Raw genomic sequence first — 17,095 nt, 5'->3', positions numbered from 1 at the left:
GGCCTGACAGGAGGGCAGGGAGTTATAGGCCCTATTCTCAATTAAGAGGGGGTAAATTTCTGAAATCAAATGCTTACGCGGTTCTCCTTTCGAGCAAATATCCTCAAAAGGGGTTAAAGGGCGGGTCCAATCATGGAAAGGTTTATGCGAGAGCAGATAATGCCTTATTTGCAAATAAACCCAGAAAGGAAAATTGCAGGTACCCAAGCTTTCACGCAGTTCGTGGAGTGATTTCATCTTGCCTTCGTGGAGAAAGTGTTTGGCCAAAATTTGATCATGCGGCCAATGTTCAGATAGGAAGTCCTTGTGCATTCCAGGGGGGAAGTCAGGGTTGAGTCGGATGGAAGTGAGACAATTCTGAGAAGCAGAAATAGATGCTGATTTTCAGGTATTGCGGAAGGCCTTCAGGGTAGGGCCTACCAAAGGGTGAGTGAGAAGGACCTGAGGCGTATGCTTCAGCGGCAGCCAAGGGATCAAAATCAGGGGTGCGGGCGAGAAGGCGTGTTCTAGTTGCACCCAGTCTTTAGAAACAGAGTGGACGTGCCAATCCACTACACGGCAGAGATGGCACGCCAAGTAGTAACGGTGAAGGTCAGGAAGGCTAATACCACCATTAAGTTTAGGGAAAATCAGTTGGGAATAAGCAATGCGCGGGCGTTTATGGTTCCATAGGAATAGAGAACAGAGCTTCCTACAGGATGTGAAGAAGGCAAGTGGTATGTGGATGGGCAGAGTTTGAAAGAGGTAGAGAAGGCGAGGAAGGATGTTCATTTTAATTATCGCAGCTCTTCCAAACCACGAAAAGCAAGGACGGTGCCATTTATTCAGATCCCCTTGGAGAGAACGAAGAGTGGGTAAAAAATTCTTAGCATATAAATCGTCGGGGTTGCGGGTAAGCTGTACACCTAAATAAGAGAGTGAGTCCCTTTCCCAATGAAACGGGAAACGCGACTCACAATCAGAAACTACTTCCGAAGGCATGGTGATGTTGAGAGCGAAAGACTTGGAAAAGTTAATCTTAAAGTTCGACAAATAACGAAAAAATGCAAAGTCCTTTAGTAAATTTGGCAGAGTAATATGCGGCTCGGCAAGGAAAAGAAGAATATCGTCCGCGTAAGCCGCAAGCTTATATTCCTTATCCGAGACCGCAATCCCTTTGATGTCGGGGTTAGAGCGCAACTTCCGTAGAAGGGGCTCCAAGGAAAGGACGAACAAGAGTGGAGAAAGGGGGCAACCCTGACGCGTGCCGTTGCCCAAAGGGAAAGAGTTTGACAAATGGCCATTGACCCGGACACGCGCAGTAGGGCCTGAATAAAGGGTCATTATAAAATTGAGCATCTTCTCACCCAGACCCAATTGCACCAAAGACTCCTTCAGATAGTCCCAAGCGATCCTATCAAAAGGCCTTCTCCGCATCCAGGGAAAGGAAGAATCCGGGAAAGTTAGATTTACAGAGCCAATGTTGGAGGTTGAGGGCCTTAATGGTATTGTCCCTGGCCTCCCTACCTGGGATAAATCAAACTTGATCCAAGAGGATCAAGGAGGGGAGCAGGGGAAGAAGTCGATTGGCAAGGATTTTCGCAAAGATTTTAATATCCACATTCAACAGGGAGATCGGTCTATAATTAGAAACCTGTGTGACATCCTTGTCACCTTTAGGAATAACTGTGATATGGGCTTCCAGAAGTCGATTTTGAGGTTAAGGGTCTTGAGAGAAAGTGTTGAATGCCGATAGGAAAGGGGTACCCAGGATGTCAAGGAAAGATTTATAATAGGCCGCAAAAAAGCCATCCGGGCCCGGACTCTTACCCGGTTTCATCCGTTGCAGAGCACACTGCAACTCATTCAGAGTCAGGTCTGTTTCCAGCGATGAATGCTGATTTTATATGTGACCACTGTCAATGGATCCCACCGTGGAAATTCTAAAGGACCCTCTGCACACTGGTATATACCCTTTCAAGCAAACCATGCAATAAATAGGGAGAGGGTCCTTCAGAATTTCTAGAGTGTGCAGAGGGTCCTTCAGAATTTCTAGAGTGTGCAGAGGGTCCTTCAGAATTTCTAGAGTTAATGTGGTTACACCCCTTTACCTTGTAGCTCTCCCCATTGTGTCTTTTCCCCTATGCTAGCATTGTGTCCACAGTAGCACTTGCATAGGCAGGGCAGAGTAGGACTGGCCATAGAGGGATTACTATGATGCAGTTGGACAGCTTAAGCATGTATTGCAATATGTGTGAACTAAATATCCCTATTTATTGCATGGTTTGCTTGAAAGGGTATATACCAGTGTGCAGAGGGTCCTTCAGAATTTCTAGAGTCAATGTGGTTACACCCCTTTAGCACCTGATGGATAAATGCATGCACTAGCTGTATGGATTTAAGTACAGGGATCTCTTGTTTGTTGGATCCCACCGTGGTCACGTGATGCTGAGCTTGTCCCAAAGTCCTGACTGGGAACTTATTTAGTGACCTAGAAGTGCACAGTGAGCTTACTCGGCACACAATTTCCTTTCGTCTAGCAAATAGAAAGGAAAGGGTAAACAATCCAAGGAATTTAAAAAGAGGCATGGTGAGTATTTTGCAGATCTCATGTTTTTTTTACAAGGTTTTGAATTATAAAGAAAAAAAAAATTTTTTTTTCATTTTTTTTTCATTTTCCAAAAACTTGTGGCAATGATCGAGATCTGTAAAATACTCACCATGCTTCTAAGCAAATTCCTTGGGGTGTCCAGTAAAGAGGCCCTGCTCAACTCCACCCATAACAAAACATCCCTTGAATTCAAAGGGGACAAACTCCAGATCTTCAGCAATTTATCCTTTTGAACTTTGGCCAACAGGCGCACCCTGGGACCAGTTACAGCTGATCTTTAACAGCATCGTGGGACGCTAATGCTAGCTGAAGTCGCCGGAGATACTAATACAGTGATCAGTAAAAAATCTGTACACTGTACTAAAGATACTGACAGGGGAGTGAAGGGGTTAACGGGGAGATCGGGGGGTTAAATGTGACCTAGCTGTGCTTTTACTGTAAAAGTGTAATGCCTTTGACCCACGTGGATTTGCTTTCTTCTCTCTCTGGAATGGAATGTACCCAGGGAGAGAAGATTGCATCATTTCCTGTACCTGTGTAAGTGTAACCAAAGGTACAGGAAGATCACTGATAGGGCAGGGAGCAATCAGCAAATTCAGGCCGAACATCACTGGCCTAAATCTGCTGATTGATTGGTTGGGCACGGAACCACGGCACCCCTGGGTCGGCAGGCGTGTGCGCCCATGGACTGCAATCAAGGCAGGAGCACAAGTCATGTATATATGCATATGATTGTGTGCAGGGAGCCCGCCCTGTAGTAGTAATTCTGCTATAGGGCGGAGCTGAACCGGTCCTGCAGCGTGTGTCTTCCCCCATGTCAATTATCCTCAAGATATGTTGTTACAAAATCTAAAATAACTGACTTTTTTAAATTTCTTTTTATAATTTAAATGTTATAATTATTTTACAATACCATGTTATATATTTTAATTATGATGACAATTATAAATTCATAATAGAAAATACCTTCAGTGTGAGACTCTGGGGAAATGACATCTTATTCCAGGGACTGATCTTATCCGCCTTCCTTTAGTTGTGATGAGTTTCTCCTGAAGATCAGAGATCGTTCAATATATACCGAACAACGATCCTCCCGACTGAGGGAACAGATCTCATCACCTCCTTCACACTCCACGTAGAAAAAAAGATATTTTACTATCTGAAGGAAACGTCTATAACTGTCATTGGATCAACTTTCTAATTGCTTCATTCAAATCTCCCGCCGGAATTCTATGTGACGTCACAGACAATCCGCCCTCTTACCGCCAAATCCGATACGGAGAACCGACCGCATCCATTTACCGTTTTATCTGGGAAGATCGATCAACCCTTCCATTCATTCCAGGCTCTGCGATCAGCCAAACATCATTATAAGGACATTGCAAATATTCATATAAAGAACGTTTATTAAGATTTATGTTTTCCCTCCAATCCCTCAGAATACAAAACCCGACAAGATCTAGTTATTAGTCTGTTGATTTAGTTGTAGAGAAGAGATCAATGAAAAGTCTACAGAACAAGAAAACACTTCCTGCACTAGAAACATCGACACCGAGATCTCCGGATACATTTCTATGGACTTCTCGTCAGAAAAACATTACTGGCTGATGAAGGAACCGCCCACATCTGTGATTGGCTCATATTTCAAATCGCTGTCATCACATGCTGCCCGCCGGGATTGTGTAGATCGTTCCAGACAAATATTCCGCCCGATTATACCGCCAAATCCGACCTGAGAACTGATCAGATGAGACATTTATGAAATGACTGGTAGAAATAAGGAGACTGCCAGAGAAATACGGACAATGTATCCAGAGAGAACATATGACATGTCTGAGGAACCAAATCGGTTTCCTCCTCCAAACCAGTCACTAAAAATCATCCAAATGTTTACAAGGGTCTAGATCAATGAAATTCTCTGCAGAGGATTGAATGGCTGTGACCCCGCCCCTTTCCATAAGTTTCCCTTCAGGTCCGCTAGGAATTATAAACAGGAACGTGGGGCATCGGTATAAATGTTTGTGTTTATTTCCAAGTCATATTTCTCAATATTAAATTGCTGTTAATAATAGTAACTGGTGATGATGGTTTGTGTTCTGAAATGTGAAAGATGAATGTTTCTGTGTAATCTCCGAGGAAGAAATAGAAAACCATTGAGAAGAATGAAGAGATTTCTCTCCTGGAGATGAATTTCTATTGTCATTAAGGGATCTGAAAAGGGCGGAACGTGGAGAAAGCTTCCAAATGAATCCAATTGTATTGTGTGTAAAGAATGGGTGTGACTCCGCCTCTTCCCAGGGAGGTTCCCATCACGTCCACCAGGCTGTATAAAAGGAAGGCGGGCCCAGCCCAGAGCTCAGTCGGTGTTTGCAGCAGAGAAGAATCGTCATGTCTGGTCGCGGTAAAGGAGGGAAGGGTCTGGGGAAAGGCGGCGCCAAGCGCCACAGGAAGGTGCTCCGGGACAACATCCAGGGCATCACCAAACCCGCCATCCGCCGTTTGGCCCGCAGAGGGGGAGTCAAGCGCATCTCCGGCCTCATCTATGAGGAGACCCGCGGAGTGCTGAAAGTCTTCCTGGAGAATGTCATCCGCGATGCCGTCACCTACACCGAGCACGCCAAGAGGAAGACCGTCACCGCCATGGATGTCGTCTATGCTCTCAAACGACAGGGACGCACTCTCTACGGATTCGGAGGATAAATCCTCACAACCGCCCCCCCCCCTTCATCGTCACAAAGGCCCTTCTCAGGGCCGCCCACCTTCTCATACAAAGGTGATACAGTGTAATATCTGCTTCTGCTGGGGGGAGGATTATCGCTCATTCCAGTAATGGGGGTAAGTCATTCTATATAACAGGATGACATCTATAGATATAGTTCAGCAATTCCAATAATGAATCTGTCCAATCACCTGATCAGTGTGTGATCAGTAATCGGGATGGATCTGGTTCGGAATGCCGGATTTTGCATTCTAAGGTCTGAGTGACATAAACATGTCGGTGATCGCAATGCGCTAGTAACGATTGTGGCCAATCTGAGCCCCGAATAATGAAAGGGTTAATGGATGCTCATACAAAGAGAAACCGATTTGATTCTTCAGATATGTAATATTTCCTCTATCGATTCATTGTACATATTTATCTGGCAGTGTCATGATTACCTATTTTTACAAGATATTTCAATATTCTGGATGTGATATGGGGGGGGGGGGGGTCTGAAATTGTTAAAACGACATGATCGTATACAGAATCGTACAATACTTTATTTTTCATCATGTAGAAAGGTAGAGATCTATGACCTGAATGTCACTGATGTTCTGTATGTTGCGGGGGGGAGGGGAATCCTGGCTTCTGAGAAGACAATATATGAAAGTGATCATCAGAATCCATTTGTAGTCATTGTGATTTAGTCCGCAAACACATTAGATATAGAGAATCCTGGGGACAGATAACGATTGACATGACTCAGTAATCACCGACATCCATCTGTAGACATCCCTGACCAATCAATACAACTGTCTGGAATTAAAGCGGTGATATTTCTCGGATGTCTCATCTGATGATCTCCTTTGTTCTCCGGCTCGGATTTGGCGGTATAATCGGGCGGAATATTTCTCTGTTACGATGTATACAATTCCGGCGGGAAGAATATGAAATCTGAGCCAATCACAGCTGTGGGCGTTGTCTCCATCAGCCAGTAATGCATTTTTTACGACAAGTATTCGGAGATCTCTATTCCTAGTGCAGGAATTTCTCCATCTTGTCGGGTTTTAAGTACAAATAAAACATTTCATATGAATATCTGCAATGCTCGGGAAGGATTGATCGGTTTTCGCAGATAAAACGGTAAATGGATGCAGATTGTCGGTAACGGTCCATAGAACTCCGGCGGGAAATTGGAATGTATTAGACAATTGAAGAAATGACCGTTTATTATTCAAATAAGAAAAAACAATGTGGGGAGGAAATGATCTGATCAGGAAATGTGATAATCTCACTGAAATCCTTTTCTATTTTTACCATTTAGAATTCAGATGTGAAAACCGGTAATCCGGTACAAATAACCCGCCCAATCCCGGGGCGCCGAGAGATCACTTTCTCCCCAGAAAGTTCAACATAGAAATCCTTCCCGGCGTCCAAACCTCTTCCTATGGAGAAGCAGAGATGACACCCGGATGTAGAGGAGACTTACTGTCCGGACGGCGGGAAGGATTTCCACCTTTTCGAATTGTCATTACAAACACGTGACAGCTTCCATCCCAGAACGTCGCCGACTTTCCTCCCCCCCCTCATCACCACTAAAAGAAGGCGGATAAGATCAGTCCCTGGAATAAGATGTCATTTCCCCAGAGTCTCACACTGAAAGCATTTTCTATTACTCTTTATAATTATAAAATCAATTACTTTACATCTTGTGACAATGTAAGTAAAGGATCTCCGACTTCTCCTCCCCGAGACTCCATCCCATAGAAGCGGGAGATAGAGGAGTGTGGGATTGGTGTCCATAGAAGCCGTATGTCCGCCCTTTGTATGGAGATGTGGGGGGCTCTGAGAAGAGCCGTTGTGTTGGCGGATAGAAGGGAATCCTGTGGGGGGATTACTTGCTCTTGGCGGCCTTGTGGCTCTCGGTCTTCTTGGGCAGCAGCACGGCCTGGATGTTGGGCAGGACTCCTCCCTGGGCGATGGTGACGCCGCCCAGCAGCTTGTTGAGCTCCTCGTCGTTGCGGACAGCCAGCTGGAGGTGTCGGGGGATGATGCGGGTCTTCTTGTTGTCTCGGGCGGCGTTGCCGGCCAGCTCCAGGATCTCAGCCGTCAGATACTCCAGGACGGCGGCCAGATAGACGGGAGCTCCGGCCCCGACCCGCTCGGCATAGTTGCCCTTCCGGAGAATACGGTGAACACGACCGACGGGGAACTGCAGACCGGCCCGGGACGATCGGGTCTTGGCCTTAGCCCGAGTCTTGCCTCCTTGTTTGCCGCGACCAGACATGATTGGATGACTGACGAATCACACACAGATAGGTCCCAGCAGCCGCTTCCTCTCCTTTATACACTCCATGCTCTGACGTCACACGCTGGGATTGGTTGCTTTTGAATTCAGCCAATAGCGGTCAGACTTGTTTCCCTTCCAATCTGTACTAGAGAAAAGGAAGCCAAACGTCACATTCCATCACATGACTTATTCCTCTAATAGAAGAGTGAGGAAGGATGAGGCTCATTTGCATAGGTCGCCTATAAAAGCAGCACATGAGGGCGGCTCCAGCATACTTTCCCCGCAGCCAGCCAAGCAGTGGTGAATCCTTATTGCTTCTCGGCTTTTGGCATGATGAATCCTTGAGGTCAGTCGTGTGGGGAGAGTGCCGCCGGGGGGCCCCCTTTTTTGGGGCGCTCCTTGGGTGGATGTGAGAGACGAGGTACTTTTTGTGCCAAGAATATGGCGAATCCAGGGATGAGGGATTCCATACGGTTCATTGTGAGGCCGGGTCTGAAAGAAGAGGTGGATCTGAGGACGGTCGTGGTGGATCTTTTGACGGGTGCCTTGGGCATAGGGGTAAGAGATATAGTATGCTTACAGGACTTCCCTAAACAAGGCTTATACGATGTCACGTTCTCTTCTACCGAGGTGTGTTGGAACGTTTTTGAAGCTGCAAGAAATCTGGAAGATGAGATTGTGGGAAAATTCGACGTGGTTCCTCTCTTCATGCAGGAAGAAAAGGTGATGGTGGTACATATGTACAATCCGTTTGCAGATCCTAGTTTGGTGGGAGCTTTTTTGCAGACGTATTGTGAAGAATTGCGGGGGGGTGATAAGGTAATGAACAGGTTTGGTATTTGGTCCGGGAAATATCGCTTTATTGGTCGATTTTTGAAGGATGGGGATAGTTTGGGGGGAGTGCGGAGGCCCCCGGCTGTATTTAATATTGGTGGAGAGCGGGGGTTTCTGTTCTATGCGGGACAGCCAAGTTACTGTCGCAAGTGCTGTCTTTATGGGCATACAAGTGCTGAATGCGACCAGGACCCGAAATGTCGCTTTTGCGGCAAAATGGGGCATCCAGCAAGGGAGTGTCGGGAAAGAAAAGTGTGTGATATATGTAGGAAGACGGGACACCTGGCGAGACAATGCGAGGAATATTTTGCTGCCAGGAGGCGGAGTGCTTTGGAGGAGAAGATTGGAAAGTGGCAGGCTGGATATGGCAAGTTCAAGGAACAGCGGAGTCCGAGGAGGGGGCGACAGGAGGAGGGGGTGAGCGCTGGCCTTGCAGTAGTGGGCCCGGCGGTCCCCATCCCTGTGCACCCGGCCAGTGAAGCTGTGGTGGTGGAGCAGCCAGGAGTGGCGGAGGGTGAGCAGGGCACAAGTCACGCTGTCGGGGCTCCGGCGGGCGGTGACAGTGCTCAGCCCGAGGAAGCCGCGGCTGCGGAAGATGTCGGGAGCCATCGCTTCTCGGCCTTTTGGCTAAGATCAAGTGTAGTATCTGTTCTTATCAGTGTTCAGTGGGGGTGCTCCCGACCATTCTAGCTTTGCGGGGATGGTTGTTGTATAGTACCCTCACTGGTATGATGGGGGTCCCGAAGGCTGGACTGGAGGGACAGAAACCAGGGGGCGCCACGATACGCTCTGGGACCTTGGGAGTAATTCCTCTGGGAAAGCTGGAAAGACCCAGTACCTCCTGATTTGGACGGATCTACCTTGGTCTGGCCTGGGGCTGGGGACGCAAAAAGTCCGCAAACTCAGTGCCCCCTGGGGAAGATGCTCTCAGGGGTGTCACTAGTAACACTTGGGTGTGGGACCCCACGGTGTGAAGATGACACATGGCCACTGTGTTTCACTTCTTTTTGCACAGTGCCCTAAGGACCAGGTCTTTTGGCTAAGTCCGGGGCAATATTTGCTACAGGCCTCAGGGCCTGGTCTGTGCACTATTAGGCACGGTACCACTTTTTTATTTTTTATTTATTTATTTACCACTCCCACATTTTGTCACTTTTTCTGTTCTTATGTGTGTGTTTTTCACGGATGGAGGGTGTGGGTCCTCAGGCCTTACCTGAAGTCTAGGGGGAGGATGTGTGGCCCTACGGTTCCTTCCTCCCCTGATCCCTAGGGGGTTTTCTCTTCGGGAGAACCCCCTTGCCTAGTACTGGATGTCCGGCTTCGGCTGGGCATAAGGAACGGTGGTCCACCAGGCCTTTTGGCCAGGAGGACCAAATGGGAACCTTGTCCCTGTCAGGAGCTTCGTGCCCCGGGGGATCGGGTGAACGGTCCAACCCTTCCGGGGGTAGGACAAACACACCCCTAAGTGCACTTTTTTGTGTGGTGTTTTGCACTTGCACATTTTTTGTGAACACTTACAGGTTTTTTTCGTTATAGTTGCACGTTTGCGGACTTAAAAAAAAAAAAAAAAAAAAAAAAAAAATGTCGGGAGCCATGTGGCAGACGACGTGGGGAACAATCGTTTGGATGGTGCAGGAAGAGGAGACCTTCAGCCTCCCCTCCCCGCGGGGGGTTCGGATAACAGGCTGCAGGTGGAGGACTTGTTCGCCGGCATCTATGGACCGGGGAGATACGCTGTTCTTATGGATGATTTGTCCGTTAGCAAGGACGAGGAGGAAATGCAGGGGGCAGAGAGTGACGTTAGTCTGGAAGGTGGGCAGCGGCTGTTTATTGCTACTGAAGAGCCGGAGAGGCCAGCTGTGTCCTCTTCGAAACGGGCGAGGGTGGATGATCCTGGTGGGGGGAGACAGGGAAGCCTGTCTAGTGCAGTTGCTGGGGATTCTGAGGAGTCCGCCAGTTCTCCCCCGTTTGGGAGACGGCAGCAGAGTGATGTGGGAGAAGTGAGTTTCTGTGATGAAGAGTGTATGGAGCACCGTTGAATTGATTGTGATGGCAGTGAAAACTATACTTTCTCTTCATTTAATGATGGTGTTCCTTGTCAGTTCAGTTAATGTAAGGAGCATTTGCTCTGGATGGAGGAGGGCTGCGGTACTGGATCATCTGCGGAAGGTCCAAGCAGACGTTATTTGTGTGCAAGAGTGCGGAGTGGAGGGGATTCCTGAAGGAGAGTGGACGTTGGGGACATCTTTGTGGGCACCACTGTGTACTTCTAAGAGTGAGGGTGTGGGTATCCTGCTTAAAAATGCAGATGTGCAGTGCTTGTCTCATGAAGTCCTGGTGCCTGGGAGGATGCAGATGGCAGTTCTTGAGATGTATGGGAAAACAGTGAGGATAATTAACTGTTATGCGCCTGCTGACAGAAGAGAGAGACGTGGGTTCTTGGAGACTTTAAAGGTGGTGTTGCCGGGGATGGTGCCCACGATCCTTGTGGGGGACTTGAACTGTGTGAGGAGGAAGGAGGATAGACAGGGGAGGAGTGAGGAGGGGAGCGTGGATGTGTCGTCAAAACTCCTCAATGAAATAATCAGTGATTTTCACTTACAGGATGCTGCTGTGGAGGTGGAGGGAGGGGATGTGTCCTTCACCTTCAATTCAGATAAGGGGTCCGTGAGATCCAGAATAGATTTTATTCTTTGCTCCGCCTTGATGAAGGTGGTGGGTTATAGGGTGGATCCTGTAGCCTTTTCTGATCATGTAGTGGTGTCTGGATCCTTTGAGTTGGAGGCAGGAGTGAGGGTGGGTAGAGGGGTGTGGAAACTTAATTGTTCAATTTTGGAGGAGGTGGAGATTTGTGCACAGTTTGAGGGTTTTTTTGTGAATTTGGTGGGTAGGAAAGGAGAATTTGAGGATGTGCTAGCCTGGTGGGACTGGGCGAAAATGCAAATTGGGTTTTTTTTCAGGAGGAAGGGGAGAGAAGGAGCTAAGAAAAGGAAGGAAGAGGAGGAAAGAATTCTGTCCAAATTATTGTTTCTGTATAAGTGCAAGAGGATGGGTTTGGAGGTGGAGGAGGAAATAAAAGAAGCAAGGGAGGTGCGGAATACCTTTTTGAAAGGGCGTGGGGAGAGGATTGTTTTTTGTGCTAAGGTGAAAGACATGGAACAGGGGGAAAGTTGTTTGCGCTTCTTTTTTAAGAAGGCCTTTGGGCCAAAGAAGGTTATGCTTTCGTGATGGATGGGGAGGAGGTGCAAGGGGATAGGATGGAGGAGGCGATCACTCGGTTTTATGGAAAATTGTATGGTGGAGGTGGCGGTGCTTCAAGTGTGGAAGTGGAGGAGTATTGTGAGGTGTTGGGGAACGAGTTGGGAAAGGAGGAAAGTGAAGTGTTAACGGATGTTGTGACGGAGAGGGAGGTGGAGGACACCTTGAACGGAATGAAAAAGAATAAAACACCAGGAGGGGACGGTATTCCGGTGGAGTTTTTCTTGAAATTTTGGAAGATCTTGAAGGTTCATGTATGTGAGGTGCTAAAGTTCTGTATGGATAATAAGAGGTTGTCACGATCCATGAAAGAAGGGGTGATAATTCTGTTATTTAAGAAGAAAGGGGACCGTAGGGAAATAAAGAATTGGAGACCGATAACATTATTGAACGTTGACTACAAGCTGTTGACAAAACTTCTTGCTAGCAGGATGCGACTGATTATCGACAGGGTGGTGGGGGATGGGCAGACATGTGCAGTGCCGGGTAGGAGGATCTCTGACAGCTTGATCTTTTTGAGAGATCTGATTTTCTACGCGCAGAGTAACAACTCACCCTTGGCGGTGGCGAGCTTTGACCTGGAAAAGGCTTATGATAGAGTATCCCATTCCTTTTTGTTTGCAGTGTTGAAGAACATGGGGATGCCAGGAGAGTTTATTAAGATGGTGGAGTGTGTGTATGAAGGGATTAGCAGCAGGGTGTTGATCAATGGGAATTTGACTGATCCAGTAGTTATTAAGTCTGGAGTACGACAGGGGTGCCCATTGTCGCCCATAGTGTTCATCTGTGTGATGGAGCCCCTGTTGAGACATGTTAATAGGGATAAGGCCTTTAGAGGTCTGTTCGTTCCTGGAAGTAATAATGAGCATGCCAAGGTGATGTGCTATATGGATGATACAGCCTTCATATGTAGTTCGAGGAGAGATGTACAGAGAGCTGAGTTAGCACTTAGTATTTTTGGCAGTATGTCTGGTCTCCAGGTAAATTGGGAGAAGAGTAAAGTGTGTGCCCTGAGTGGATCCTGTGATGTGGGTGGTGGGAGAGTGGAAGAAGTGGAGCAGATGAAGGTATTGGGGGTACATTTTACCAGGAATTTGACAAATCAAAAGAATGCGGAGGAAAGCATGGAAAAAATTGAAAGGAGATTGAATTTCTGGAAGCTGCGTAATTTGTCTTTGACGGGGAAAACCTTGATTGTAAAAGCGGTGATCCTTCCTTTGTTGTTGTATTTTGGAGTGGTCTTCGCTCCGAATAGACGCCTTGTCCAGAAGGTGACGAGGATGCTTTTTGTTTTTTTCTGGGGTTCTAAAATGGAGAAGGTGGCGAGAGTGACGGTAATGAAGTCTGAAGGAGCAGGAGGATATGGTTTCCCCAACATAGATGTGTATTTAAAGGTGCACTGGTGGTTGACACATTACAAAGCATTTGTGGGTGGAGGGAAAGTGGCTTGCTTGATGAGATTTCTGGTAGGTTGGTCGGTGGTGAAGTGGGGTTGGAGTGGCAAGGACCTGAGGAAGCCACTGTCGTTGGTATCCCCCGCTTATTATTTAGGCATGAGGACCTTTTTTGAGCAGAATAGGTTGGGTGAGTTGGGGCTTGGTGCTGTAAATAAGGGATTGCTATGGAAGTGGCTACGGAGAGGGGAACTAGTGACTAACATTTGCGGTTTGAGGACTAGGGTGGCGGACTTGTGTTGGAAGAATTTGGCTGTCAAGGGAGTAACAAATAGACAGAGATTACGTGGCAGACTTACCATAACTGCCTGTCCACTTTGGCCTTCTTAAAGGCGAGAGACCTGGTTAGGAGTGAGCGGTGCCCAAGAGAGGGGTGTGGTGGGTGTGAAACAGTGAGACATGTGTTTTGGGAATGCAGCTTTGTAATAGAGGTGTGGAGGTTGTTGAATAATTTTGTGCTAAAGGTGGTGGGGGTGCGGAGAGTTAATTTTGAGGCTGGAGTGTTGGGGTTGGTGGGTGGTGATCGGGAAGTGAAGAGGAAAATGTATGTGGTTTCTGCTGTGGTGAAGGAAGTGGTATGGGATGCACGGTGTGTATGGTATAGACAGAAGGTGTTGTTAACCGAGGAGGGTTGTGTGAGGTGGTGTATGGCGAAGCTCACGTATGTATTAGCGCTTGATAGACGGAGGTTGGGGGAGGAGGTGGCTGATGGGATTTGGAATGTGGGGGGAGGGTGGGGGGGGTTGGATAGTAGTGTATATATGTAATGTTTTTAATGTGTGTGTTTTGATACTACGCTTTGCCAGTATGATGCAAGGAACGTGAACTAGTGGTTGGGTGTGTACAGCCCGGGTTTATGATTCAGTCTGACGGCAAAAAAAAAAAAAAAATGCCTGAACCAGCCAAGTCTGCGCCGGCGCCCAAGAAGGGCTCCAAGAAAGCCGTGACCAAGAGCCAGAAGAAGGACGGCAAGAAGCGGAGGAAGACTAGGAAGGAGAGTTATGCCATCTACGTGTACAAGGTGCTCAAGCAGGTCCACCCCGACACCGACATCTCGTCCAAGGCCATGAGCATCATGAACTCCTTCGTCAATGACATCTTCGAGCGCATCGCCGGCGAAGCTTCCCGCCTGGCTCATTACAACAAGCGCTCCACCATCACCTCCCGGGAGATCCAGACCGCCGTCCGCCTCCTCCTGCCCGGAGAGCTGGCCAAGCACGCCGTCTCCGAGGGCACCAAGGCCGTCACCAAGTACACCAGCGCCAAGTAATCCCCCGGTCGGGCCCCCATCATCCCAACAAGGACACAAAGGCTCTTCTAAGAGCCGCCCACCATTCCAATCACTGAGCTGTCATCACATTGTATTGCCGCTAGAGGTCCCACACACGTCGCACTTACACTGGACATTCGTCATTCTGTAGTACAAGGGCCTCCCTCATTGGATACACATTGGAGGGGGCACCTGGTTTGGGGGAATCTATAGGAATATTGTACAAAGTATGGCCGGCCTTCCATGGGTCATGACATCAATCAATGTTGTGCAATCTGATTGGAAGGTATAAATCTGAAGATGTATTCTAGGTACAAGAAATCCATCCGAGTCCCACATTTTCCTTATTCCGGAATTTCCGATGTTTTCCCTCTTGGAGATGTAAAGGTTCTCATTTGTACATTGAATATTGTCTGCTAGTGGGAGCCGGAAAATAAACCGCCCGATCGCATTGTATATCTTCCCCGATACAGAAGTCAGTATTTCCCATCCTATGGAGGGCGATCCTATAGTATCCAGGAATATAGATCTATAGGGGTCATGGGGGGGACAGGTTCGCTTTGTGTTTGATGACCTATGTAGGACTATGCACAGAGCAGGCTCATGTCTGGAGACGTGTATACAGGGGGATGCTGCTGGGGGAGGGGGGACATTGTCAGTATACAGGGGGATGCTGCTGGGGGATGGGTGACATTGTCAGTATACAGGGGGATGCTGCTGGGGGAGGGGGGACATTGTCAGTATACAGGGGGATGCTGCTGGGGGATGGGGGACATTGTCAGTATACAGGGGGATGCTGCTGGGGGAGGGGTGACATTGTCAGTATACAGGGGGATGCTGCTGGGGGATGGGGGACATTGTCAGTATACAGGGGGATGCTGCTGGGGGATGGGGGACATTGTCAGTATACAGGGGGATGTTGCTGGGGGATGGGGGACATTGTCAGGATGGGGACTTCTGGACACACTTGGCCTAGTTTAGGGCTCATCTGCTTCCAGTTATTACTGACACATCCCGGTCATTTGTCTCACTTTTGTCATACATTCATGGGAGTCTAACTATGGGACATATATACACCATCATCCACCCAACCTAAATCGAAGACAGGACTCAGACCATCAGATGGGCAAACATTGGCTTACTCTCTCTCTCTCTCTCCCTCTCCATATATATTGTCGGATTTTGTATTATGAGGGTTTTGAGTGCTTAAAAAAACAAATCTTAATAAATGCGCTTTATATGAATATTTGCAATTTTATGATTTTGGGCTGATCGCAGAGCCTGGAATGAATGGAAGGGTTGATCGATCTTCCCAGATAAAACGGTAATTGAATGCGGTCGGTTCTCCGTATCGGATTTGGCGGTAAGAGGGCGGAGGGTCTGTGACGTCACATAGAATTCCGGCGGGAGATTTGAATGAAGCAATTAGAAAGTTGATCCAATGACAGTTATAGACGTTTCCTTCAGATAATAAAACATATTTTTTTCTACGTGGAGTGTGAAGGAGGTGATGAGATCTGTTTCCTCAGTCGGGAGGATCGTTGTTCGGTATATATTGAACGATCTCTGATCTTCAGGAGAAACTCATCACAACTAAAGGAAGGCAGATAAGATCAGTCCTTGGAATAAGATGTCATTTCCTAGAGTCTCACACTGAAAGCATTTTCTTTGAATGTATAATTGTCATCATTAACAGGTATAATATATTATTATAAAATATTTATACCATTATATAATTTAAATTCTAACAAGAAATACAAACAAGTTAGTTATTTTAGATTGTGCAACAACATAACTTGAGGATGATCGACTTGGGGGAGGACCCACTCCATACATCTACAATGGTCATTTTACTGATTTTCTCCTTTTTCCATTCTCCTGATTTTCCTCCCTGAAACTGAATCGGTTGATAGAGGAGGTTTAGAGAATTATGCATGAAGATGTGGGTGGCTCTGAGAAGAGCCGTTGTATTGGGTAGTAGAAGTGAATTGTGATGGGCCGAACACCCCTGTGCACTACCCGCAAATCTGCACATATGTGCAATGTATAGAACCTGTTGCAGCAGGACTGACTTTTTTTTTTTCAATTACATTTTTCTAAAAAAAAATAAACAGCATGGGATCCCCCCTCATAATTCATATCAGAACCTTTAGGTCTGGTAGGAAGGTTAGTAGGCACCCAAAAGTAAGATTTTTTTTTTTTTAAAAAGTGTGTGGGGTTCCCTCTAAAAGCCCTTTAGGACTGGTAGGACTTTTAAGTTTAACCCCTCCTCTCAAAAAAAGGATGAAGAAAATGTGGGGTCCCCCCTAAGTTCTTACCAGACCTTTGATCCGAGCACAGGCCTGGCAGGGGCTAGGAAGGGAGGGAGGAACAAGGGCCCCCCTTAAAACACTGGCCCCTAGATGTGGGAGTCTGCAGGCAGGGGAGCTTGTTATCAGGGTACCCTTTTAAATAAGGGGTCACCCTGTATTACTTGTGAATGAGTAAGGGGTTCTTGTACATCTACCCAGTCATTAAAGGGTTAAAAGCAGTAAAAAAAAACCCAGAATTTGACAAGTCCTTTAATAATAATTTAAAACAAGAATAAAAATGGCTCCAACATTGTAATTTATTGTCAATCATGGTGTCCAGCGTTGTCACAAGGATGCCGACTCACCAAAATTAAAACAAATCAAAATAATAAAAGTAGTTAGTGGTG

General features: G+C 47.1%; 3 protein-coding genes and 1 pseudogene across 3 annotated transcripts; 3 read left to right on the top strand and 1 right to left on the bottom strand.

Annotated features, from left to right (window-relative positions):
* The first annotated feature begins 4,978 nt into the window (after nucleotides 1-4,978).
* On the top strand, nucleotides 4,979-5,290 carry LOC149444865 (histone H4). The gene has a single exon (XM_089654453.1). It carries the CDS (start codon nucleotides 4,979-4,981, stop codon nucleotides 5,288-5,290), a length of 312 nt encoding a protein of 103 aa, XP_089510579.1.
* A 1,664-nt stretch (nucleotides 5,291-6,954) lies between these two features.
* Nucleotides 6,955-7,601, bottom strand: LOC149444864 (histone H2A type 1-like). Its single transcript, XM_089654474.1, has one exon. It carries the CDS (start codon nucleotides 7,576-7,578, stop codon nucleotides 7,186-7,188), a length of 393 nt encoding a protein of 130 aa, XP_089510600.1. The 5' UTR covers nucleotides 7,579-7,601; the 3' UTR covers nucleotides 6,955-7,185.
* A 1,421-nt stretch (nucleotides 7,602-9,022) lies between these two features.
* LOC149444863 (U2 spliceosomal RNA) lies at nucleotides 9,023-9,138 on the top strand (annotated as a pseudogene).
* A 4,741-nt stretch (nucleotides 9,139-13,879) lies between these two features.
* LOC149444862 (histone H2B 1.1-like) lies at nucleotides 13,880-14,858 on the top strand. The gene has a single exon (XM_089654469.1). The coding sequence runs from the start codon at nucleotides 13,984-13,986 to the stop codon at nucleotides 14,395-14,397; it is 414 nt and encodes a 137-aa protein (XP_089510595.1). The 5' UTR covers nucleotides 13,880-13,983; the 3' UTR covers nucleotides 14,398-14,858.
* Nucleotides 14,859-17,095: the final 2,237 nt, after the last annotated feature.

This window comes from Staurois parvus, unplaced genomic scaffold, assembly GCF_062004578.1.
Source record: "Staurois parvus isolate SC_StPar_1 unplaced genomic scaffold, SC_StPar_1.0 ptg000769l, whole genome shotgun sequence".
Classification (NCBI taxonomy): domain Eukaryota; kingdom Metazoa; phylum Chordata; class Amphibia; order Anura; family Ranidae; genus Staurois; species Staurois parvus.
The sequence above is the reverse complement of the archived record's forward strand: the minus strand, read 5'-3'. Positions and strand labels throughout refer to the sequence as shown.

Coding starts and splice junctions, on each gene's coding strand:
- LOC149444865 (XM_089654453.1), top strand. CDS start 4,979: ATGTCTGGTCGCGGTAAAGGAGGGAAGGGTCTGGGGAAAGGCGGCGCC.
- LOC149444864 (XM_089654474.1), bottom strand. CDS start 7,578: ATGTCTGGTCGCGGCAAACAAGGAGGCAAGACTCGGGCTAAGGCCAAG.
- LOC149444862 (XM_089654469.1), top strand. CDS start 13,984: ATGATTCAGTCTGACGGCAAAAAAAAAAAAAAAATGCCTGAACCAGCC.